The 27,426-nt window shown below is 36.7% G+C and overlaps 2 protein-coding genes across 2 annotated transcripts; one reads left to right on the plus strand and one right to left on the minus strand.

Moving 5' to 3' along the window:
• Positions 1–1,095: 1,095 nt before the first annotated feature.
• LOC132560360 (zinc finger protein 236-like) lies at positions 1,096–3,906 on the plus strand. Its single transcript, XM_060225032.1, has one exon. It carries the CDS (start codon positions 1,096–1,098, stop codon positions 3,904–3,906), a length of 2,811 nt encoding a protein of 936 aa, XP_060081015.1.
• A 20,632-nt stretch (positions 3,907–24,538) lies between these two features.
• LOC132560391 (uncharacterized) lies at positions 24,539–26,379 on the minus strand. The gene is made up of 2 exons (XM_060225059.1): positions 26,300–26,379; positions 24,539–25,710 (listed from the first exon to the last, which is right to left on the minus strand). The coding sequence occupies exon 2, from the start codon at positions 25,693–25,695 to the stop codon at positions 25,021–25,023; it is 675 nt and encodes a 224-aa protein (XP_060081042.1). The 5' UTR covers positions 25,696–25,710; positions 26,300–26,379; the 3' UTR covers positions 24,539–25,020.
• Between the last annotated feature and the right edge of the window lie 1,047 nt (positions 26,380–27,426).

Raw genomic sequence — 27,426 nt, forward strand, 5'->3', positions numbered from 1 at the left:
ATTTTGTTGAACGCACAAATTTATCATAGTGCTGATTTACCAAGAAGTGATAATGCAGTAAGATTTGATGGTGCCAACTTAATATCATTTCCTATAATAGATATTGAAAATAGGCATTTTTAAAACATCCACAGTTTTTCTTGTTTTATGTTTCACTGTTTCTTTTAAGCCGATAAACTATCATGGATCATGTTGGAAATATTAATGTGATTCGTGCAATATTGTGTGATTGAATTTTGAAAACTTTTGAAAAATTCTTCCAAGGACAGTAAGTTGTCCTTGCTCCATTAGTAGACAAGAATATATTTCTAAGCAGTTCTAGGTTCAGTAATGACTTGAACAGATGATTCTCGGCAATTTTCTTCTCTTAGCTGCTGGTTTCAATCTAATTCATTATACTAACCATGCTGTGTGCCTTAGACGTCAAAGGCCTTGCAGAATGGAGCCATCGTAATTAGGCCTGTTGTAATTAACTTAAAATAGATGTTTCTGGGCTGCAATCTAGGTCAAATGCACTCTTGATTTAAATGCATTAGATTGAAATCAATTTGGGAGCGATTTCTAATCAAAGGGAGGCAATCCCTGGTTTAAAGTGATTCAGGGGTTTTAAAGAAATTTTATTTCCAGATTGAGTTTTGATAAGACTGTATGGATTGGTTGGGATTGTGTATTCACTGAACAAAAATGTCATCAGTTATGAAGTGGAAGAATGTGTATAATTCTTTAGTATAAATACATTTTTTTTATTGAAGACAAAAAATTGTTTGACTCTAATTATTTCTGATTTCTGATTCTATCATTTTTTTTTTGAGTTTATTGAAAAAATACATTTTGATTAGTGTACTCATTAAATTATTAATAAAACTGATAAACGTATCATCACAAGTTAAGAACTTTTGTATAATTTGTTATTCATTACACTGTATCATCTCTTTTTACACACATTTTTTGTCCTTGACTGTATCACTTACCACGTTCTATTTTTGTATTTTGCAGAATTCCAAAGAATGTAAGACGGGACCAGATGACGTTAAAACATAGTGAAGGCATTTGTACATTTATCAGGGATATTGTCTCAATGACATTTGATTAAATATGGATTTATCTGTGAAACCTGATGGCTCTACACTGCATACTCAGGGATATTCGCAAGGAAGAAGGAAGATGTCATTGAACTACCAAACTCAGGGTGAAGGGGGAGCCAGATCGGGTGGTAGCCCCCCTTTTAATAGTTCAAACGACACCTTCCCATATGGGCTTAGTGGCGTTAGCATGCCGAATTACGGGTATCCAGGTGACCTCTATCAATTCACATCAAACGGCTACCCTCGCAAGTCTAGAACGTGCTGTTACTGTGGGAAAGTTTTCACACGATCAACGACGCGACGTTACCATGAAAAACGTTGTCCCTTGTTACGCGCAGCTGTGTGCGGAATTATGCCTGACAACGGAAAAAGACCAAGTGGCCCGGGAACAGGTGTTTCCTCAGGGCACAGTGGACATGGAGTAGATAAGCCATCAGCTACCTCAATGGCAGGTGTAAGTCACCCGTCTGCCCCCCAATTACCTACCTCACATCTAGCTTCACATCCTTCCATGGTGATGAAGCGGGAACAAAATGGACTCGGATACCACACAAGTGTTATAGTCAAACAGGAGAACCAGGATGTCAATGGTGCAACGAGACACACGTCAGGGCATCGATTGGCTGCTGATGGGTCACATGATCATGATACAAGCATGACACGACTGACCCCAGACTCCTGTGGGTCATCTCCACACCCTCCAAAGCTTGGGGACATATCTGGATTCTCCTTGTCACCTTATCAGGGTCACAGTGGTTTATCATTTTCCAAATCACCTTCACAAGGCTCGACCAAAGGTGACATGAACTCACTGGTACAAGAAGAAGGTGAAAAAGAGGAGGGTGTGAAAGATGAAGTGGAAAATGGATCCGATTTGGACATTCCTGATTCTGAGACTTTTCAGGAACGTATGAAAGATGATGAAGCACGAGCTAATGATTTAAACTTTACCTCACCAGGGCACAATGATACCCTGCTCTTAGATGGAACTACCTCAAATAACTTGGGCGATCTGACTGGGACAATCAGTGATGATGACAAGACCTCAAATGACAAATCAAAGTGTTACTTCGAAGGTGAGGCCATATGCGGGGTTTGTGGCAAAAACTTTGAGTCATCCTGGCAGCTGCATGTTCATGAACAGATACACAAAAAATTCAAACCTTACGCATGTCGCTTCTGCAACCAACGTTTCTCAAAGGCAGCACTCCGCATAGCGCATGAACGCGAGCACATCACTGATGACTGTAATTGTGTCATATGTGGTAGCACGTTCAGGGAGAAGGAGGGTTTACGACTTCATATGGTGAATCGTCATAGAGATGGACCGTGGCTCTGTCGCTACTGCGGCAAGCCAGAAGTAGTTCATCAGGATATGGTAGATCACCTTCAATCACATGAACTACCTAAGGAAGAGTTGCTATCACTACAGTTCTTCTTATCAGCACCCCTTGACAACGCAAACAACAACGACAGCGACAATAATCTCAACGATTCCGAGCTAAACGAAGTGGATAATATCAATGACTCTGAGCTAGTATCTATGTCTGATTCCAATGACAACATGACGTCACCAGATCAGGAGTCGCCTGCAGATAATCTGGCGGTTGTAGAACAGGAAATGATGTCATCATCGGATCTTATGTCCACAGATTTGATGTCATCGCAAGATATGATGTCGCAAGAAAAGGAAATGTGTACTATATGTGGGCGGGACTATCCCAAGAGTCACATGGCCTATCACATGAAGGCACATGAAGGCCACAAACCATATGAATGCCCTATATGTGGTAAGCGATTCGGGTACAAAAACAATATGAAGTCACATATCAAACTACATGCGGGTATCAAACCATATCAGTGCAATGTATGTGGTGCCAAGTTCACTCGAGGCTCCACACTACGACGCCATGCTCGACGCCATGGAATTTCAGCAGAGAGCGTGTGGGACCTGTTTGTGAGAAACAGTAGTTCATCCCAGACCACTGGCCAGATGCACACCCCACGCAAGACAGTGGCTGAAACCAGTCACCTGACCACATCTCCAACAACCCTCACAACCTCCAAGGACTTGCTCACAGCTAATGGAACCTACAGCAATCTCTTCAACACTTCTACCTCAGCTGCTATGTCCAATGCCCTGCTCATGAGCTACCACAATCACCAGGCTGCTGTTGCAGCCTCTCTGCCCTCTTTCTTCTCCCCACTCCAGTCTACCTCAGAAGTGCCCCCATCGGCTTTACCAGGGTTTACGGCTAGTCAGTCACCACAGTCAGATGCACTTAACCTCTCTACTCACAAATCCACCAGCGACAAACATACTGCAGACCTCCATCATCGCAATCTTGTAGAACCTATCTCCCCTACCTCAATGGAACGGTCCAGATCCAGGTCATTCAGTGGCTCTGACATTTCCAGACCCACGCCAATATCTGCTCCAGGTCCGACAAATACAAATGGAAATGAAATCGGAATTCAGGTGAAAATGTGTTGTAAAATGGGTCTAGAGCCGGCCTACATCAATGCCCAAAGCCCAAGTGAGGCAAGCATTCATTCAGGTGACAGTGGCACTTTGTACCAGGCCCAGTCATCATCGGCAGGCCTCGAGAACTCCACCGACTCCATAGCAACACTGATGGGATCTGGGCGCCTATTCAAATGTGATCATTGTGAATGCTACTTCTCCGAGTATGCCATGTACCGTATCCACACAAAGATTCACTCTGGAGGGCGAACGATGCCGTTTGTTTGTCCTGTATGTGACGAGGACTGCCACGACCGGGTCTACTTCTCCCTACACATCTCGGAGCATTTACGGTGACTAAGGAGCAGTATAGACAAGAATTGATGATTCTGAGAGCAAAGTTGTTTGAGAAGAGGACTCATCCTTTTGCTTTATTCAATGCACGCTAACTACAGCATCGAGGACGGGTAGAAACGATAAGGTGTAAAAAATAAATAATTTTACATCATTGTTGATATTACATAAAAAGATGTTTTAACACATTTACGATACAAATCGAAATGTTTGTTTATAAGAAAATTATGTGTATGTATATATAGTATAAATATATATATATGCCATAAATATATCTATATATGTCTATATTCATGTTCATGTTCAGTCTCATAGATATTTGCTTTATATATATATATATATATTCAGGGTAATACATATTACCCAGCATTCATTTTTTTCCGGTTTTCAACCAGCGTTACCTCATCCCTCTGTTGTGCTTTGACGTTTTTTGAAAAAGTGTTGTCAGGGCCGTAATTTTGTTCCAGATTTTGTTTCCATGGTTATGTACATTATTTCTTTTGGGCTTTTTCCCAAGAAGTTGTACCATGAGTTTTGAAATCTGTCATTACCTCATGTGATTGATAATATTCTCTGTAGATTAGGGGTTACATTATCAGAACTTCTACAAAAAGTTTTTCATTTTTTTGCAATTATATATATTTTGTTATTTACCTCCTGAAACTTTGACAACACTTTTTCTTTATAGCGAGCACACATCGTATCAAAGAGTCCTTAGGAAAACGTAGCTGGCATCATCTCACGAACTTTCTGCTATATATGGAACACAACCTCACTTTGGGTCATTGACGTCATATTTCATATATCTCATACATCCTGTCAACACAATTCAAAAATTTTTGAATGAAAACTTTAGATTCTCATCATCATACTGAAATAAAAAGTCAAGATTAGAATTTTTAAATTTGTGTTTTGTCTGGAATTTGGGATCTTCTGAAAGCAAGTTTACAATGGGAGTAAATGAGAGAGATATTATTTTCAGTTGGAAGGTTTTGTCTGGAACCAGACCAAAAAACACTAAATTTCAGCATTATAGTTTGAAAAGAATCGGTATAAAATGGATGAGAATCTAAGAAATTAGCATTTTTTCACACGCAAGCTTCATTTTGCATTTTTATTGTGCAATTTTTTTTTTTTTGTAACTATTATACCGGCAGCAGCAGCTTTTGGGTCTATCACTTATAGACTCTTGTTATTGTTTACAAATTTTTTTTTTTTTTTTATTTACACATTTCATGATTATCAAATAACTCAGGGATTTTAATCCATTACAAGCATCGATATTCAAACAATTTTCAGACAATATACAGGAATTGATCATAACAATCTCATATAAGATATTATTATTAATGTATTAGATTGGTAATTCCATATGATATATACATGTACTAACCTGCAAGTAGTTAAGTTATTTATTACTTTTAACAAACTTTATCTGTAACCAAACACTGAACTACCTCACCTTTCCAATAAGACCTTTGACCTATATTTTTTATTTCACTGGAAAAAAATATGATTTTAATGATATGATATAAGGGGAAAACATGACAATATCATTTTGCCAAGTCAGTTTCGGAAATTTCTTCGATTAGACCTTTTTTGGTTTTTTTTTCTCCAAGAAACACATTTTTGGGTCCATTTGAACACAGATTCCTTTACTGATACAAACATGCTGGTGCCACCTTGTTCGGATTTGTTTCCTGAACCAGAAATAAGTTTTGGTAAATGCAGGTGTTTCCTCTTTCTATTCATAGTCAAACAGAGGTTTGGATATCTGATAATCAGAGCTTTTATTATTATTTGAATTATTTTTTTAATGTCCGGAATATGTTTTTCGCATCAACAGAATAAATCACCACCATGTGATGTTAGAACCACACACTGACATTTGAGTAGCTTCAAGTTAAGTTTCAAATGTTTACCATAAGATGCCAACCACATAGGACATAATATGCTCAACCACCAGGTGGCACTAGTATCACTCGCCACCAGATGGCACCAGTATCACTTGCCACCAGGTGGCACTAGTATCAGACGCCACCAGATGGCACCATTATTGCTGACCAATTGGTGGCACCAGTAACACTCACTACTATCAGTAACATCTACCTCCAATACCATTCACCACCAGGTGGCAGTAATTACACTAATTACCAGGTGGTGCCAGTAACACCCACCACAATGTGGTGCCATTAACACTCATAATTAGGTGACACCACTTTAAAATGAATACCCACCATCAGGTGGTGTCAGCTACAGTCCCGGGACCTTATGATGTACATATACCTCACTGTGTATATATATATATATATACATATATATATGTATGTTGTGTGGAACTATTGATTAATATACATAATCTGTTATTGTGCTCGCTCACTTTTTACCTCATTCATAATGTTTTTTTTCTCTCCATTTTTCATATCTCACAATCAATTCAGGTTAAAGAATTGTATCAAATGCTTGTCTAGTTATAATGATGAGGATGATGATGATGATTACGATAATGATGATTACGATGATGATGATGATTACGATAATGATGATTACGATGATGATGATGATTACGATAATGATGATTACGATTATGATGATGATTTTTTTTTCTCTTGACGATATTTGAATTACATTTGTATTGTTTGTTATTGGTTATTGTAGTATATAGAGATACATTATAGCAGAGTGTACATACATCGCTGACCTACTTGTTAAATCAGACTATTTTTGTACAGAGATACACTGCAGGAAGGAAAGACGGAAAAACTAATATCAATCACCAGTCATAACTTTATTTGTTTTTATGCATAAATTCTGAAACAAGAGCTGTGTACAAGTTTTCAAGGTGTCACTGATAAAATTACTCTTTTTTTTTTAATCAGTAAAGAAAAGTATCAGCTTGGTCAGAAAAGTAGCTAAATTTGGTAAATAAAAAATGCCATGTATTAGTTAAAGAAAATTGACATTTTCTGTCAATAAAAAATTCTAAATCTGATCAGTGAACATAGCTATTTCTGTTCAGACAAATTAAGTTTATATTTCAATGAAAATGTTCATGTTTTCATTTTTGGATGTGGAAAGTTGCTGTTTGTGATCAATCGTAATTGCTCTTACTGGTCAATAAAAATGTTCTTATTTTTGTTAAATAATTATTGATGGACCCAAATAGCTGTTGTACTTTGCCCTTTGTTGCAAATATTGAAAGTTCAGTTATCATGAAGTGTGACACACTTAAGCGATTCAATCACATTCATAGTTTGCTCTAAAGTTGTAATCAATCAAATGTGTTATACCTATTTTTCATTTGAATTGGACAAGAATTATAAAGATCTACAAGAGTAAGACGTTCAAATCATATTTACATTGGCAGACCCTCTGCCTACTACATAAGTTGGCCAGTTGTTTTCTTGACAAATGATTGATCATATATCTGTAAATTAAGATATTATCAGATATTTGAAGATGGTTAAAAAAAATTTTAACAAAAATTTTGAAAAATTGATCATGCATTCATGGAATGGTTTCAACTTTTAAAAGGTTCTTTAAGTGAAAAAAGAAAACTTTGAATCTGGTTCAGCAGTGCCAATTTAGTAGTAGCCAATGGGAGAAGCCCCAATTTCAGGACAGAAATATTTCCGAGATTTTACCAACCTCAGGGCACTCATGTTATTTGTGTTATTATGTATGTGTCTCCGAGTCCTGACTACAGCAGTTTACAAGGTTTTTCCCTATTCTATATATAGTGCACTCCCTCAGGTAGAGTTGTCCCCCTTACTCTCTTATATGTACACACCTGTTATGAGAGTTTTATGGTAGCTAATGCTTATGTATAGAAAGAAACAGAATTTAGGTTTTTTCCTGTTGAAATATGTTGACTAAAATACAAAAAAAAAATGTTGAGAGAAATATTCAATTTGAAGATGATTTATGTCAGAATTACAAAATTTTAGGAGTAGGTTTGAAAGAGCTAGTTGATACTTCGTATATATCTCAGGTCAACCTAGGAGTGTAAACCTCTTGAATTATAAATATTCCTTGTATATGTTTTGTTTAGAGGTTTACTTTTGTAATCAATTGTTAGATTGATCTGATGTTTTTGTTAATATCTGACTTTGTATCACCCTATTGAAATAATATATATATATACACTACATATATAAATATATATATATCATTTCAAATGTCTTCTAGTTGTATCAATTTAACAATTTGTCTTACAGAATAGAATTATCCCTTTTTTTTCACTTCATAAGACTTATATGCCTATATATAAATTCATTGTGGATATGTTGCTATGTTGTTGTCACGGTGATATAATGCTAATTATAGAATAAGCCACTATTATTGTAGGTGGCTGTATTTCATTTCAACATATTGACATATAAACTTCCTTATATGGTAAAGACGTCACTTGTGGTCTTTAGAAAGAACGGGTTTTAATGATATTTCAATTTTTACATATATACCTCATGTCAGTGTTGGATCATTAGATGTTAGTGATATAAGGTACCTTTGTATTCTGTCTATATATAGAAAATGTGTCACTACCTGTACATTTTGTGTGTCTTTTTAATGTGGTTGTGCTCTTGTTACCTTAGTTAATTGTACGAATTGATGAAATCATAAATCTTTTTAATTTTTTTTTTCACATATACATCTAGATGTTTTCTTGCTACGTATATAGTTATATAGAAGCAAGGAGTTGTAGAGTTTGTTTAGATCTGAATATTTTCAGGAAAAGACTCAAATGATTCAACTATATTGGACATATTTATACACAAATTCTTTACAAGTTAACACAAATTGTAAGTAATTTTTTCTGGGCAATACGGGCATAAATGAAGTAATTAATTGACTCAGCTACCTCAAATGCATGTATTAATGAAACGTAACCTCCTCCCCACGCAAGCTGTTGCTAACATACATAAACTAGCCCTATTTTGATTGGCTAGATAAAGATATCTTTCAAACATAGCTTACCTATACCCTGGCCTTGAATGGTCTGGTGATGACAGCCATATTTTTATTGGCTGGAAGTAACAAGTGACCTCATTGGTTGTATGAAGCTTTGACCTTTGATATGACCTTGTAAACCAGTGGCTTATATGAATCTGACCCCTGTCCTTGCACAAATTTTTTTTTTTCTTTTTTTTTTTTGTCTAATCTATTATATGACTTACATGTTTCTGGTTCTCGGAAATCATTGTCTGCTTAAACTAGTTTTGCTTGAAGCAAATCAGTTCTCAATCTTTTGCAAACAAATTGTTAGAATTTTTTTTAACTGGATTGAGATATTTGATAATCTAATCATATTATATGATATCAAAAAAATTATTGAAAAGAAGAAAGAAAAAGAATATGAAGTTGCCAGAATTATGTCTCTTACTATTATGTAAAACCTGCTGGATTGATCATGTTTAAAGTGATGTAAAATTGTGTGAAATACATTTGCATATGATAATGTGTTTTGTATTTGAAAATTCAATTTGCAAAAGGTAGTAAGAACAGTGGAATTTATTGTGCATTTTAGTTTGTCGTTTTTAAAGCACTTGAACTTTGTTTTGACACAGTAGTTTGATGTGTGTCACCTTTATTGGATTGCTTTTGTATTTCAATGTTTATAATTAGCTAAATGCAAAGGAAAAACTAAAGAATCAAACATATGCTCTTTACCTTAGAAGTTAAATTAGAAAGTTTAAAATGAGACCAGAATTTCCACACGCACATATAATGATATACTGTGTACAAAAACGTTTATACTGCCGCTTATAAATTACGGTGTAACAAGCCCGGAAGACTAGGCCCAGGAAAACATGATCACTCTGTGGTTTAAATATTTAAAGCTAAGCAGAAGTTGGTTGTACTACTGTTAAAGTTGTCACCGAAGGTAATAATCCAACTTCCATCAGAAATATCCAAAAAGTTACCAATTTTGATGCGAGTGTGAAGATCATATTTAGACCTGGTGCCAATAAAAATGATACAGTTGGACCTGGTGCTGATGAAAATGATAAAAACAGATGTTTTTTAGTGTGAAGGCTATTTTTATATATTACACAACTCAAGCAAGCGCCAGATGTGTGATTTTCAGTACACAATTTCTGGAGAATTTTAGTTTAATTGTACATGGTAGAAAGTTAATAATAGAAATCTTTGGGACTTAAAACTTACCAAAAAAAGTTTTGGAATTTGTTTTTTTAATTGTTAGTAAATATTTTGTTAACATTTAAAATGTGCACAATATTTAGTAAATCCAAACTTACAAACAATAGTGCTCTTCTTAAAGTCTCTTCATGATGTCTCCATATTTAACAGGGTCGGTGTGGAGAGATGGAAATGTTTCACCAGTAAATGTTGTTGTTGCTGCTGCGAAGGTCTTTATGTTTAAAGATCCCAAGGCAGCCAAGGCCAAGGGAAGTAAATTATTAGGTTTTGGTGATGATATACAAGGAACTATAAATCAGTGTTAACATTGTGTAATATATAGCGTGCTCTCTACCTCATGAAATGATATTTTGACACACATGTTAATGCTGGTCTTTGTGACTTCGTATCCCGACAGCGCCTGGGGTGGGTCTATGTAAATTAGGTTACGTTCACATTTCATGATGCGTTACATGATGATAAATCGGAACTAATGTTAGTTACCTTTGTACAGAGATGTTTCTGGATCAATTTTTAAGAGGTTTCCTTGTGTGTAATGATACAGCGTCTCTCTGTTAATTATTTCATACCTTTATAGATATTGTGATCCGATATGTTTTAAAGATATATTATTGTTTTTATTGTAAATAATTATCTCAGGCTTATCACAAGAGCATCATAGGGTTTATCATGTACTTAACTATTGTTTAAATTTAGCATTGCCAATTTTAGTCATATAGTCGTTTAAGAAAATAACTCAGTTGGTCAGTAATCCTATATAGTATAGGTCAGTTACATTTTAACACACCGATCATACAAACCATCCTCCAATACAGTATTATTGTAAGTTATCTCAGTTCTCAGTTTTTACAAAATATAATTTTTTTTTTCTTGGAGAAGATGAACCAGTTTTTCATTTAAAGATAAAGTTGCACAATTTTCTTTTTCCTTGTGCTTTTTGGAAAGTACTAAATATTAGAATTGATTTTCCAAAATTAAATTTCAATTCTTTCAAGCAAGGTTTGAATTCAGAAACGAAAGTGGTATAACATGAAAGACCTCCCCTATCTAAATAGGCATTCACTTCTGGTCAAAATTAGGGAAAATTTTCTTGCCTAATATCATATCGGATTAATGGGAGAGGAATACAAATTTAATCAGAATACCAGCAAACTAAGGTACATACCAGGTATATATTTTTGTGTTTTGGCAGTCTTATCTTGTTTCAAAATTATGAAAATAATCATTCTTCAGAGTATTTGGAAAATTGTAGAGGTCATCTCTATCATTGTGCAGTACTGTATGAAACAATAACCAGGACATGTTAATATTATACAGCTAAAACTATATACAGTAAATCCCTGGATATTTCTTATTTTCTCCAGAATATTTCATTTGCTTGGAACACAAAAACAAAAAGGTACATAATTTTTTTTTTTGTATTTGAATAGTTTTCTTGAATGAATTTAAAATTTAGATAAAGATTTAAGAAAAAATAAATTGTCACAGAATCAGTACTATTTATGATTAAACTACTCTGATAAAATTTCAAGTTAGAGAATTTTTGGAATTATTTTCAGGGGGAATTTAGAGAAGTCTATTACATTATTAGTGTAATCTTTTGCATACTCTAATATCTATACATACTTTTGTGATTTTTTTTGGTGAAGGAGGAGGAGAGGTGAAAGAAAATTTCCCTGAGAGACAACAAAACGGGTTGTACAGTCATTATATTTGATTTTTTTGTGGTAACTAACATTAGTTCCTTCAACAAATGTTTGTAAGCATTATGTTAAATATATATATATATGTACCATATATTTTATTGTAACTATTATCATATATATATCTATATCCGTGAATATTTTGAGTTTTCCTTCTTGCTCATTTCGTATGTATGTTTATCTTCACTATCGATGCGGACATTCTATTTAAAAATTTGTGCTTCAAAACTGAAAAATAAATGTTCATACAGATCCTTTGATGAAACTGGTGGTGGAAATGTGTTTCTGGTCAGTGAAAAAGTAACTTCAGAGAGTTACTGCGACAAATAGTCAAAATAATACCATGGACCTCAGTTTTAAAGGTCTATATGGTAATGTAATGCGGGTTTGAATCAATTTTTTTACTGTTAATTTTTTTCTTAAGAATTCATATTTATAATCTAATAATTAGATTTCCTGTGATTAAAAGGAGAAGGTAGAAAGAAAAGTTAAAATCTTTTTCAAAAATATTGTTTCTTTTGAAAAAAAAAGATAAAATCAATTTTATTGCTATGTACCATGGGTGTAATCAGAGACTTTCTGAAAAAATAAACAAAAACAAAAGTTTTATGTTACAAATATACCGGGTAACTGAAAGTTATTGAAATATGACATCATTCCAATTACAGATAAAGAAAAAAATTCTGTATATCAATGATTAAAAGACAAAGAGGAACTTTTACAAAATTTAACAATGTTTTCCTCAATTGAAAAAAGTTAACAAAATATTCCAAGTTAAAGGATATATTGAGTACATTATGTCATATGCATTTTAGGACATCTAACTTAACATCCTTGTGCTTAAGGACACACTGTCTAAGTTCCATCAGTCTTGCTCACAAACTTTCTACTGCCCTTAACTTACAAAGTAAATTGAGTTTTATCAATGTCTCTTGTTCTTCGTAACACTAATGTATTCTACAAATTTGATTTGAAAATTCTTGTACGAAAAGGTTTTCAGTATATATAAATATATATGTTTACTCTCCTGTTGCTATGACAAACAAAACAGATTCCAATTTTCTTCATAAAAAGTTCTAATTAGATAATAAGAAAAAAATATATTTCAGAGAAAATAAAAATCCTTGGATAGGGACTGTAATATAGATATTTGAAATCAGAATTCAGAAGTTGATTTAAAAATGTACAGTGATTCAGTTGATAGTTTTATTGTTTAAATCTTTCTTCGTTAGTCATTTTGTTAAACAGGCGATAAAGTACATAGATGGAATGTGTATATTTTTTTTGATTGAGGGTAATTATTAATACACCTCTTGAAGATAAAACTACAAAAAATATTGAGTTGCGAAGTATCATTGGCGTTTACAAGGAAAAATATTTGTTATCTTTTAAAAAAAAGAAGCTGATGTTGTTACGAATGTAAAAAAATTGGTGGTTTTGCATAATACTGAATTGTATTGAAGAAAATATCATTAATAGCGATATGATTACATCAAGTTTATATATATATATACACACATTGGATATAATTTTGATTATTTTGTTGTCATTGTATGTACAAGTTATCAAATTATTTGTTTTTGATGTAGAAATACACAATTATTGTGGTCACAAATGAAGAAAAAAAACTAAGAAAAATTGGAGTCAAACTCTGTTCTGATCATGATATGATCGGGATTGGCAGCCATGAAGAGATGTCAGGTGTATATAATTGTTTTTTGAAGAAGGAAAAAGAAGTATTTGCTGGACAAAATGGACAACTTCCATGTATGATGGAGGAAGGATTAAAAAAATAAAAGTCCATCCTTAGAATGAAAGCACATAATAATGCTGGACTATTTCATTCAAGAGACAATTATACGAAGCTGATCTCAACATTAACTGCTAGGCTTTATGTTGACATGGAGGTCAAGTTGTTGACATTTAAGACTTCAATTCTCCTTCCATCTTCTCTCTTGCTTTGACGATATTGTCGTAAACTTTACAGGAGTCTACTTCTACTAAATTGTTATTGTTTAGCATCAGAAGCATCCATGTTCTACTTAATTTAATCATATCCCTTTCACAAAATTTTAATTAAATCGTATTCCTTTCACAAAAATTTAATTTTTATAGAATAATAATTGTATAACAAAAAACTACTTAATTACTGTTTTGAAAAGATTTCTTGTAACATCCAAAATGCGGATACGATTCAAATTATTTGTGGTCTATGATAATTGCATTGTCAGTGTTGCTAAGATGCAATCTTAGTTTTCACAAAAGAAAGTCAGAACTAACTTTGAAACTTACAAAAATATGCTAAACAAAATATTAATGATCAATCTTTTAGAAAGCCGCAAGGCATTAGGAGAGACTCATTCACAATAGTTACAGGCAAATCATCATTAAGAACACGTGGTTTAACCTCAAGCATGGAATCATTTTTATTTATCACGATTTAGGGGAGATAACTCTAATCATGCATGCATACATAAGGCAGATAAGGGAGATAACTCTCATATATCAATTGTACATGAGGCAGAGAAGATGTAGAAGGACGAGATGTAGTCAGGGCACGTGGTGCCATTTTCTTTGTGATGCTACAGGGGCCATTGATTGTGATCAGTAACATAAGTTTGTAACGTAGAATAACATTTAAAAAAGTCTCGGAAGAGCCGGGTATTCTTTTATCATAAAAGAGAAAGATATTTTGTTTTTTCCTTATTGTTTTCAGTTCCATATTTTCTAAATAAAACTTGTACCTCTTATTTCTGTCTTATTTCTTATTTCTTCCAGAGCTGCTTCCCATGGGGAACAGTCGTCTACGTCTCTCTACTGTACAGGTTACTTTCTTCACCTGTTCGACTTATTGCGATTTTACCAAAATACACCAAGAAAAATAAGAAGTGCAGTTGACACAACGTTGTGCCTACATAACCTCAGGGTCCAGTATGCATGGTACAACACTCCATACCTATGGTGGTTTGTGTTTTTCTGGAAGCTGCGCTGACATAGTTACGTCCTCGTGGTTGTGTCCTTATATTAGGCAAAGACATGTCAGCCCTATTGTTTTAATGGCATGCATCGACCCTCCAAAATGTTGTTCATAGAGGATGCAATAAGTTACCTCTAAGACTACAAAAATGACTCTGGCTTTTCACTGAAAGCATGATTCAGACTGAATTTCACAATTCCTTCATTATCTTATGAAGTCCTCTACAAAAACAAAAACAAAAACAAAAAAAAAACGAAATATACCAAAAAAATATTGACCATTACAGTTCCTGTGACTGCCTCTCAAAGTGTTGGAACAGTGGCTTAATGATTGTGGACTGTTGATCCCTCTCTCAGAAATGAATCAGATCTCATACTGTAGATCTTTTCCTCCTGCAGATGATGTTTTATAATGTCTTTCAGACCTGTGATCATTTGACCTATGATCTCCTGACCTATGACCTTTAAAATCATATACCAGCAATTTATCTGTTTGGCAACATCAAGATGTAATAACACGAGGTTGAAAGATCGACAAGAAGACCCCAGCTTTTTTACTTACAACATTCCTGACACCCAAATAATAGTAACGTTAGACATTGTTTTACTGTTGATGTGCTTTAATTGATTTTACCAAATAGGACACGTAAAGAATATAAACAAACTTCAACTGGACGTCATGAAGAACACTAAGCATCACGTGTTACCAACGCCCAGCTGTTGGTACGGAAATTCACCTGGTTTCTATCCTTGGTAACTGAAAATATGTACACATATAAGTCTTGCCAATAGCTAAAGCCATATATAGGGGCACTTGTAAAATAATGAACAATAAATATATTGCATCTTTATTAGTTTCCATGGTAACAAAAATATTGAAAATTTGATATCGTCAATAACCAAAAATGGCAAAGGATTTTAGGGAATAGTTGGACGGCACTTTTAGCGCATCAACGAAAAGCTTCCAAACAATAAATTTTATATGTATTTGTTTCCATAGTAACAGATATACTAAAACTGACATCTCACCAATAGCAAACGATACAACTTGTGCACTAGACTAATATGTAACAATATGTACTACCAACATTTTGTAGAGATCAGTTGAAATTGAGAAATTCTTGTTCGGGACCAAACTGAAGATTCCCCAGTGATGAATAGGTCCCAGAAATCTTCAAAGGCTGCATGCATATCAGCAGATATCAGAGTAAAATAATTAGATAAAATATGACAATCAACCTTATTCTTAGTATTCTTTATGATGAACGAATGTATAATGATCAGGCAGCAAATCAAATAATTTAACTCTAACTTACCAGTACTTGAACGTAATTTGTGATGATGAAAATGTGTTACTTGATTGTGGGTGTCTAATGGTAGACACTTCCAGGGAGTTAATCACATTAGTTCAGACTCGACAGGTGTTTTCTGTTGTCATGGAAGTGATGCAATGAAGTGTCATTTTTATTCTGTTTATTAGACTGTGTATTTCGGCACACAGAGTCATTGATTAGAGAACACACGAAAATCAACGAACATCAAACACCACGAAAATTAATTATTTCACAGTACATGGACAAGGAAAAATTTTGCTGAGACTGTCAAATCGAAGAACCTGTAATGTGCTGCAGATATCAACTGACGATGGAATTTGTATAAGAGAAATATGGGAATGACTGAGATACTCTATAAGAGACACCAGCATGATAATCGAATTTCACTACTTTAATGAATATTCTGAACGCTTCTCCAGAACATTTTTCCGCCTTCCGACTGTGTTGACCGGTACCGGATGACTGTAGCGCCTTTCTCCAAAAGATGTTTTCTTTAAACACGGTATTCTATAGTTGCTAGAGCGGTAGTCAAACGATTCTGATAGCCAGTTCCTATCATGCATGTAGGACCGTACCAAATCCAGCATGTTCTCTCTACACCTCATTTCTCTCATGGATAAGATTACCTACCGAATTTTTTTGTATATCTCGATTGAAAAGGGAAAAAAATGAACAAACAAACAATATTAAAAAATTTAAGTGACTCTTCTTACAATTTGGTCCTGTTGGTCTTCTTTCAAAATTCTGTCTCCTATATTCTCTTTCGTCACTGTGTCATCTCACAATTCTCTCCTCTATGGTTTTTTATGTCACCACTTCGCCTAACAATTCCGTCCCCTATATTCTCTTTCGTCAGTGCGTCGCTTCACAATTCTGACCCAAATATTCTCTTTCGTCAGTGCGTCGCCTCACAATACTTTCCCCTATATTCTTTTTCGTCAGTGCGTCGCTTCACAATTCTGACCCAAATATTCTCTTTCGTCAGTGCTTCGCCTCAATTCTGTCCCCATTAATCTATTTCGTCAGTGCGTCGCCTCGCAATTCTGTCCTCTACACTCTTTTTCGTCAGTGCGTCGCCTCACAATTCTGACCCAAATATTCTTTTTCGTCAGTGCGTCGCCTCACAATACTTTCCCCTATATTCTCTTTCGTCAGTGCGTCGCTTCACAATTCTGACCCAAATATTCTCTTCAATCAGTTCGTCGCCTCACAATACTTTCCCCCATATTCTCTTTCGTCAGTGCGTCGCTTCACAATTCTGACCCAAATATTCTCTTTCGTCAGTGCTTCGCCTCAATTCTGTCCCCATTAATCTATTTCGTCAGTGCCTCGCCTCGCAATTCTGTCCTCTACACTCTTTTTCGTCAGTGCGTCGCTTCACAATTCTGACCCAAATATTCTTTTTCGTCAGTGCGTCGCTTCACAATTCTGACCCAAATATTCTCTTCAATCAGTTCGTCGCCTCACAATACTTTCCCCCATATTCTCTTTCGTCAGTGCGTCGCTTCACAATTCTGACCCAAATATTCTCTTTCGTCAGTGCGTCGCCTCACAATACACTCCCCTATATTCTCTTTCGTCAGTGCGTCGCTTCACAATTCTGACCCAAATATTCTCTTCAATCAGTTCGTCGCCTCACAATACTTTCCCCCATATTCTCTTTCGTCAGTGCGTCGCTTCACAATTCTGACCCAAATATTCTCTTTCGTCAGTGCTTCGCCTCAATTCTGTCCCCATTAATCTATGCGTCGTCAGTGCTCGCCTCGCATATCTCTTGTCCCCTACACTTTCGTCTTTCACAATTCTGTCAGTGCGTCAGTGCGTCGCCTCACAATTCGCGTCAGTGCGTCGCCTCACAATTCTATTCTCCGTCAAATATTCTCTTTCGTCAGTGCGTCGCCTCACAATACTTTCCCCTATATTCTCTTTCGTCAGTGCGTCGCTTCACAATTCTGACCCAAATATTCTCTTCAATCAGTTCGTCGCCTCACAATACTTTCCCCCATATTCTCTTTCGTCAGTGCGTCGCTTCACAATTCTGACCCAAATATTCTCTTTCGTCAGTGCTTCGCCTCAATTCTGTCCCCATTAATCTATTTCGTCAGTGCCTCGCCTCGCAATTCTGTCCTCTACACTCTTTTTCGTCAGTGCGTCGCCTCACAATTCTGACCCAAATATTCTTTTTCGTCAGTGCGTCGCCTCACAATACTTTCCCCTATATTCTCTTTCGTCAGTGCGTCGCTTCACAATTCTGACCCAAATATTCTCTTCAATCAGTTCGTCGCCTCACAATACTTTCCCCCATATTCTCTTTCGTCAGTGCGTCGCTTCACAATTCTGACCCAAATATTCTCTTTCGTCAGTGCTTCGCCTCAATTCTGTCCCCATTAATCTATTTCGTCAGTGCCTCGCCTCGCAATTCTGTCCTCTACACTCTTTTTCGTCAGTGCGTCGCCTCACAATTCTGACCCAAATATTCTTTTTCGTCAGTGCGTCGCCTCACAATACTTTCCCCTATATTCTCTTTCGTCAGTGCGTCGCTTCACAATTCTGACCCAAATATTCTCTTCAATCAGTTCGTCGCCTCACAATACTTCCCCCATATTCTCTTTCGTCAGTGCGTCGCTTCACAATTCTGACCCAAATATTCTCTTTCGTCAGTGCTTCGCCTCAATTCTGTCCCCATTAATCTATTTCGTCAGTGCCTCGCCTCGCAATTCTGTCCTCTACACTCTTTTTCGTCAGTGCGTCGCCTCACAATTCTGTCCCCTATATTCTCTTTCGTCAATGCCTCGCCTCACAATTCTGTCCCCTACACTCTTTTTCGTCAGTGCGTCGCCTCACAATTCTGTCCCCTATATTCTCTTTCGTCAGTGCGTCGCCTCACAATTCTGTCCCCCTATATTCTCTTTCGTCAGTGCGTCGCCTCAGAATTCTGTCCCCTATATTCTCTTTCGTCAGTGCTTCGCCTCACAATTCTGTCCCCATTAATCTCTTTCGTCAGTGCGTCGCTTCACAATTCTGACCCAAATATTCTCTTCAATCAGTGCGTCGCCTTACAATCCTGTCCCCTATATTCACTTTCGTCCGAGCGTCGCCTGACAATTCTGTCCCCTATATTCTCCTTTGCCAGTGCTTCGCCTCACAACTCTGTCCCCTATATTCTCTTTCGTCCGAGCGTCGCCTCACAATTCTGTCCCCTATATTCTCTTTCGTCAGTGCCTCGCCTCGCAATTCTGTCCTCTACACTCTTTTTCGTCAGTGCGTCGCCTCACAATTCTGTCCCCTATATTCTCTTTCGTCAGTGCGTCGCCTCACTATTCTGTCCCCTACACCCTTTTTCGTCAGTGCGTCGCCTCACAATTCTTTTCCCTATATTCTCTTTCGTCAGTGCTTCGCCTCACAATTCTGTCCCCTATATTCTCTTTCGTCAGTGCGTCGCCTCACAATTCTGTCCCCTACCCTCTTTTTCGTCAGTGCTTCGCCTCACAATTCTGTCCCCATTAATCTCTTTCGTCAGTGCGTCGCTTCACAATTCTGACCCAAATATTCTCTTCAATCAGTGCGTCGCCTTACAATCCTGTCCCCTATATTCACTTTCGTCCGAGCGTCGCCTGACAATTCTGTCCCCTATATTCTCCTTTGCCAGTGCTTCGCCTCACAATTCTGTCCCCTATATTCTCTTTCGTCCGAGCGTCGCCTGACAATTTCCCCCCTATATTCTATTTCGTCAGTGCGTCGCCTAACAATTCTGTCCCCTATATTCTCTTTCGTCAGTGCGTCGCCTCACAATACTGTCCGCTATATTCTCTTTCGCCAGTGCGTCGCCTTACAGTTCTGTCCCCTATGCTGTCATTCGTCAGTGCTTCGCCTCAATTCTGTCCCCATTAATCTCTTTCGTGAGTGTGTCGCCTAACATTTCTGTCCCCTATATCCTCTTTCGTCAGCGCTTCGCCTCGCAATTCTGTCCTCTACACTCTTTTTCGTCAGTGGGTCGCCTCACAATTCTGTCCCCTATATTCTCTTTCGTCAGTGCGTCGCCTCACAATTCTGTCCCCCTATATTCTCTTTCGTCAGTGCGTCGCCTCACAATTCTTTTCCCTATATTCTCTTTCGTCAGTGCTTCGCCTCACAATTCTGTCCCCTATATTCTCTTTCGTCAGTGCGTCGCCTCACAATTCTTTTCCCTATATTCTCTTTCGTCAGTGCTTCGCCTCACAATTCTGTCCCCTATATTCTCTTTCGTCAGTGCGTCGCCTCACAATTCTGTCCCCTACCCTCTTTTTCGTCAGTACTTCGCCTCACAATTCTGTCCCCATTAATCTCTTTCGTCAGTGCGTCGCTTCACAATTCTGACCCAAATATTCTCTTCAATCAGTGCGTCGCTTAATAATCCTGTCCCCTATATTCACTTTCGTCCGAGCGTCGCCTCACAATTCTGTCCCCTATATTCTCCTTTGCCAGTGCTTCGCCTCACAATTCTGTCCCCTATATTCTCTTTCGTCCGAGCGTCGCCTGACAATTTTCCCCCTATATTCTCTTTCGTCATTGCGTCTCCTAACAATTCTGTCCCCTATATTCTCTTTCGTCAGTGCGTCGCCTCACAATACTGTCCGCTATATTCTCTTTCGTCAGTGCACCGCTTCACAATTCTGACCTAAATATTCTCTTCAATCAGTTCGTCGCCTCACAATTCTTTCCCCTATATTCTCTTTCGTCAGTGCGTTGCTTCACAATTCTGACCCATATATTCTCTTTCGTCAGTGCGTCGCTTAACAATTCTGACCCAAATATTCTTTTTCGTCAGACCGTCGATTCACAATTCTGACCCAAATATTCTTTTTCGTCAGTGCGTCGCTTCACAATTCTGTCCCCTATATTCTCTTTCGTCAGTATGTCGCCTCACAATACTGTCCGCTATATTCTCTTTCGCCAGTGCGTCGCCTTACAGTTCTGTCCCCTATACTGTCATTCGTCAGTGCTTCGCCTCAATTCTGTCCCCATTAATCTCTTTCGTCAGTATGTCGCCTCACAATTCTGTCCCCCATCAGGGCTCGCGCTGGCGATCGCCAATGGCGCCATTGGCGAAAGTGAAATGAGATTGGCGATTTCAAATTTCTATTGGCGAAAATGCCGATTACAGACATTTCCAGTCACCGATGTCAATGGCGTTTAACTTATTTGTAACGAGTGACACAGGTAAATTTTGCTCCGACATCGTTGTGTACTACACGTTCACGGTTGGCTGACTCACGTAGCTGGGGCAAGGTCAGCTAACGGAACTCTTTTGTGTTTTGACAGAAACGTTTACCTGTCTAAACAGCAACACGCCTGAAAAGAAAATCGCCAATTATCCAATGATGTCTCCATTGTCTCAATCCGAGATAGCCTCTGCCGTGAACAATAAGGTAGGTTAGCTGCAGGAAAGATGTTGTTTTATCGGGAATTGGCTTACGGTAGGTGGATCATTAGGTGTGTCGATGTCGTTAATTGGGCACGAGTTTGTGATTTCTGCAGACATAACTTAGTAAACTAGTGTATTTGAAAGGGCCCGAAATGGGCTTTTTGATCGACAATCAAAATAGCAAGAAACACAAGATATAATTTTGTTGTTTTTACACTATGTTGCCGATTTTGTTTTATATTTTTGTACATATTTTGGTCACATCAGATTTGGCCCTTCACTGAGATAGATCGTTAGATGAAATGGGAAAACGTAAACTCCCCTTTAGTGATAGGGATGGGAAAGTACCCAGATTGTCATCATTTGGTTTTAAGACACCATCTATTGAAAAGGAAAATGATAGTCCTGATCAGGTTACTAACAGGGGCAGTAGTTCAAGAAAGTTTCTAGATAGTTGGAAAATTGGCAGGCCATGGCTAAAATATGACCCAGAGTAAAAGCTCATGTTTTGTGACATATGTATCAAGGCATTAGTTAGAAATAGTTTCACTGATGGCTGCAGTATCATGAAGAAGAAGTGCTTGGTTAAGCATGAGAAAGGATCAGTATATACAACTATTCATCATTTATGAACAGAAAATTATGTAAATTTAGATTAAGTAATTCAGAAATACTATACAGCCTGGAGGATGGTACAATGTAGTTACTCATTACAGCCTGCTTGGCAAATGAATTAGAAACACAATCTTTTAGTTTAACGATTATGTCTTTATTATCTCTGAAGTGTTTTTAAGAGATATATTACTTAGGAAGTTACTGTAATAAGTATAATACTTTGATGGTGTAAAATAAGGTTCAATGTAATCCTGTATCTCTCTGCAAATGTCCAATTCTATTCTAAATTTTATTTTCAATTTTACAGATGAGAACTCTCACTCTGCTGCTTTGGCAACACAACAGCAAACTGTCGAGATGCAGAAGGCCTGTAATAATTCCATGTTTATAAACTCTTTTACCATATACTGTGTTATGTTTGATGTATTGTTGTTAAAACAGTGAATAAATAATGTAATTATATAATTAGCATATGTGTTTTTATTATATGAGGAAATTAAGGGCTCGTCGGGTGAGGGTGAGTTCCGGAATCTGTTTGCACGCTTATAGAAAAAAAAAATTGGTTTGGCGAAACTGAATTTTGACCCAGAGCTAGCCCTGCCCATATTCCCTTTCGTCAGTGCGTCGCCTCACAATTCTTTCCCCTATATGCTCTTTCGTCAGTGTGTCGCCTCACAATTCTGTCCCCTATATTCTCTTTCGTCAGTGTGTCGCCGCACAATTCTGACCCCCATATTCTCTTCAATCAGTGCGTCGCCTCACAATTCTGTCCCCTATATTCTCTTTCGTTAGTGTGTCCCCTCACAATTCTGTCCCCCATATTCTCTTTCGTCAGTGTGTCGCCGCACAATTCTGTCCCCCATATTCTCTTATATCACCATGTCACCTCACAATTCTGTCCCCCATATTCTCTTTCGTCAGTGTGTCGCCTCACAGTTCTGTCCCTATATTCTCTTATATCACCATGTCGCCTCACAATTCTGCCTTCTTGATGTTTCTTTTCCGATAATTTTGTTGATAAGTTTTGCATTTCTCCTTTTAATTTTTTTTTAATTTTTAATTTTTAATTTTAATTTCGATTTCTAACCACATCCTTAAATCTCTCCACATTTTCAGCGTTTTACATAATGTTTTTCTTATATCATATATCCTATCTATTAATGTCTTAGGATGACTCAATGTCGGTATTGATGTAATAAAACTCCTTTGTTGCAACTTATCATACCACTTCATCCTTTTACGTTGCCGGCGATAATATTTGTCACGTCATGACTGTACACAGCGGTTATGTATCCGGTGTGATAAAGATACTTCGATAATGTAGCTTGATGAATTATCTGAATCTGACCTATATAAAATCTGGTCCAACGAAGGACAAATGGAAACACGTTGTTTAAAGGGAATTACAGAACAATGAAAAAAATTAACTAAATCTATCTTTATTTGATGGACAACGATAAAGATTTTATGAGATACAAATGTGTACATGCCATGCATCGAGAGCCGTTCAGGTTACTACAGGCAGCAAAAAAACTAATTAACAGTCACGATATATCGGACATGTAATGAAAATTCTCCACTCTGAAGTATCCACGTCATGATGTTAAAATATGTGCCTCTTGTGGTGAGGTAAGCGGTGACACAGTTTAGTTATGTAATGTCAATCCATTGTTATGTATAGAGCTACATATCATATTTCAAAAACAACTTTTGTACGGAAGCGTATAAGTACAACTTTTAAAAACTTTTAATTTTTATGTTTTAAGTATAAAATTTGCAGATTAAAATGTAAAATTTACAGATTGCGTGTAAAACATGAAATTTAAAAAAAAGTTTTTAAATTGCGCTAATACGTTTCCGTAGTTTTGACCAGAAGGGAATATTCTACAGGTATACAGATATTATGCCATATCGGAAGAAAGACTGAATGATGTTTTTAGGAGTACGCTACTTAAGTCTGGTGTTCCAATAAAAACTATACTGGATGACTTTTATAACGACTTTACTTGATTACTTAAAAATATCTCTATTTTGAGTTATATAACGTACAAAGTACTATGATATTTTCATATTTGTTAAAATGAATCAGTGACGGTTCATCAGTGAATGTTAATATCTTAATTATGTATGTCCGTATAAATTAACAGTAATTGTGAGCATGATGCACGAATTTAAATTATGTTCAAAGATAACTATCATATTAATTTTTGTTTTACTAAATAATATCGTATTTGAATACATTTTACAGGTAAGGATAAGTAAGGATAAGATTTTACAAACTTATATACTAATCACATCGCTATAATCCTCGTGTAATTATGTGTATGTTAATATAACTATGTATCTCAGAATTGAGGAATAAAATAAAGGACGACGACGACGACGACGACGACGACGACGACGATGATGATGATGATGATGATGATGATGATGATGATGATGATGATGATGATGATGATGACGCTGATGATGATGATGACGATGATGATGATGATGATGAAGATGATGATGATGATGATGATGATGATGATGATGATGATGATGATGATGATGATGACACTGGTTATCTGACATAGCTCTTTAGTTTTCTACAAGCGCAGTATTGATATTTTCCGTTCGTCAAAACTAGTTCGTTCCATGTTTGCAGGCATCAGCAGTTGTCCTCGGCCCTTATATTCTCTTAACACTTTCCGAACTATCCTGTATCCACGGACTGCACCTTTATCCATATCCGTAGTTTGTGATTTGCCAATCGCTACAAACTTTTCATCACTGTAACGACAACATCGCACGTGACCGATAGTAACAGTATAAAAAGATTTTAAGACACATGGAACGTAATACCATTTAATATTTTTCCTCGCCCATATTATTGCTGTGTATCTTAATGATGCAGCGTAGAATGATATGTCACTGGCTTGTTTCACTGTTGTCCGTCGAGAGTAAGAGGAACGCAGAGAAATTTCCCAAACTCATCAACCATATCCATATTGACGCATGCGTGGACGGCCCCTTGTTTGTTCTTAAACACCGCTTTCTGACTTATTGGGATCATAGGTTGATGCCAAACGTTTGGTAAAATGTGGAACCCAAAACTTCCGTCGGAGTAGAACGCCACGAAATCCTCTAAAGTGACATCATCTCCAGGAAGAGCAAACAGCGCCACAAATGGAAGTTTATCTTTAGGAAAGAAACATTGACTTCCATCCGGGTGATAATTGGCCTCCCGAACCAAAACACTTGTCTTGTTTTCCGGATTAACGCCCTTTGGTAGACGACCTACAAAAAAGTCGCTCCCGACTCCCCAACCCATAGCTAAACTAGTTGCCCTACACCGGTCGCCAACCCAGTCATGAATGAAGTCACCTTCAGCAACCCCGCCAAATATTCCTGTTCCACTGCATAGCGGTCGTCTTCCAGATATTGGCCAGGGCACGATTTTAATTTGTTCAGCATCGAAGTCGGTAACTAAATTGCCGTATTCTTTGAAATTTTCATGAGTCGCTGCCACGATCGGTGCCCTGTGTGGCGTTCCGTACTTTGGATCATGAGCACCATCCAAGTCAACTATCCACTGGAGAGATCTTGTGGAGTCCATCTTTTTGTAATATTCCTGTGAGAGATTAAAGAAAGGTATAAGAATTGGAGCGTGATACATATATATATATATATGTCTAGTTTCACCTACAGTCATCTTAATAATAAACAATTACCGGTCTAGCCACCTGGGAAAATACATGTGCTTTAATATGAAATAAATATGTGAACTTGCGAATATTAATAATGGGGAGAGGGGAGGGCAGAGGGAAAATCAGGGCCGATCTAAAAGGAAAAGGCACCACATGTAATGAGGAAGCCAAGACTTGTCAAATTATATTTGAGAACATGACAGAGACGGGTACGTATATGATCTGAGTAAACACTTTGTATTTAGTCTATCGTGCGAAATTTAAATGAAACTCCAGATTCAATTCAGTTTTTTGCTGAATATTAAGTGCATGGTCTCAGGTACTTGGATGTTGTATTGCCTCAACGATGCGTTACGAGATTAATGACTCGGTATACAGACTCGCATGAAGAAAACAAGAAACAAACACACAAATGGTTTATCACAAATATACTACACACAATAGGGCGATTTATCGTAACAAGTTTAAGGAATGACATACTAAATCCTAAACTTTTTAGAAACAGAGACTTACTTCTATCTTGTGCTTGATCCAATCTCCCCTCAGGTGTTCTCACGTTTTCGAGAGAATCGAATGATGTAGAACAGATGTAGCAGTATACATCAGTTATATATATAAGTTAACTAACTTTTGAAGTTTCTATAAAATTGCGTTTGATTAATAACGACACGAAAAAAAGATTAAAAAAAATATTAAACCAGCACGACATACGTGACATTTACGCATGCATTATCAAAGATAGATATGTTTTGGGGATATATAATAACCATTAAACATACAAAATATGTATGTTTAATATTAACGACTTGATCACTTATTCAACGGGGTTTGAAATACAAACATCTGCGCATATAGATATAACCGCGATAAACGTGTCCCGTATAGTCGTATTTGCATGAATATCAAACAGCCTTAAATTTGCTTTGTCATTTCTAAATAATCTTCGAGATAAGATATATTTTAGTAAAATGTCACACGTTTTGAAAACATAAAACACCTTAATCAGACACAATAACATTAGATGAAAATGTCAAGCTTTGTTTGGTAGTATTAACGATATAGTATTTAGCATTTGAATTTTCAATATGAAGATTTATAAATAAAACATTCTCTTACGTCATAATCATAAACCGTTTGGTTCTGACAATTACGAAATCTGTACTATTGCTAGATTTCTGGATTTAATGTACCTTAGTTTCTGTCTTGTGTCCTTGTGGTAAAGGGTCGGGCCCAAAAGGGGAAATAACTCAATCTTTTCAATTATTTTTCCTCTCAAGGAATGATCAAATTTTGTTCAAATTTGGTTTGAATATATTTTAAGGGAAGCTTAGCTCGGTTGAGTGGAAAGGATCTCAAGAATCAGAGCAATTTTTTGAAAAATTCTTCTTCCTCTGTAGAAATGTCAGGATTTTGTCCCAATTTGATCTGAAGCATCCTAATGCGAAGGAAAATCAAGCGTGTTTAAACGGTGAGTATTGACCCGCTGGGACAGGAGGGGCGGAGCCCTATAAGGGAGCAGGAGCAAATCTTTCTCTGAAAGAATATGCGGACTTTGACCTTTCAGTGTTCAACATTTTTTCCTGGACTGCATTTACCTTTTGTCTACTCGTGAATTTTTTTTATCGTAACGTTACAAGTCT

The sequence above is a fragment of the Ylistrum balloti genome, unplaced genomic scaffold (assembly GCF_031769215.1).
Source record: "Ylistrum balloti isolate Yb309-2 unplaced genomic scaffold, AGI_CSIRO_Ybal_v1 Utg371054, whole genome shotgun sequence".
Taxonomy (NCBI): domain Eukaryota; kingdom Metazoa; phylum Mollusca; class Bivalvia; order Pectinida; family Pectinidae; genus Ylistrum; species Ylistrum balloti.

Coding starts and splice junctions, on each gene's coding strand:
- LOC132560391 (XM_060225059.1), bottom strand. CDS start 25,695: ATGGACTCCACAAGATCTCTCCAGTGGATAGTTGACTTGGATGGTGCT.
- LOC132560360 (XM_060225032.1), top strand. CDS start 1,096: ATGGATTTATCTGTGAAACCTGATGGCTCTACACTGCATACTCAGGGA.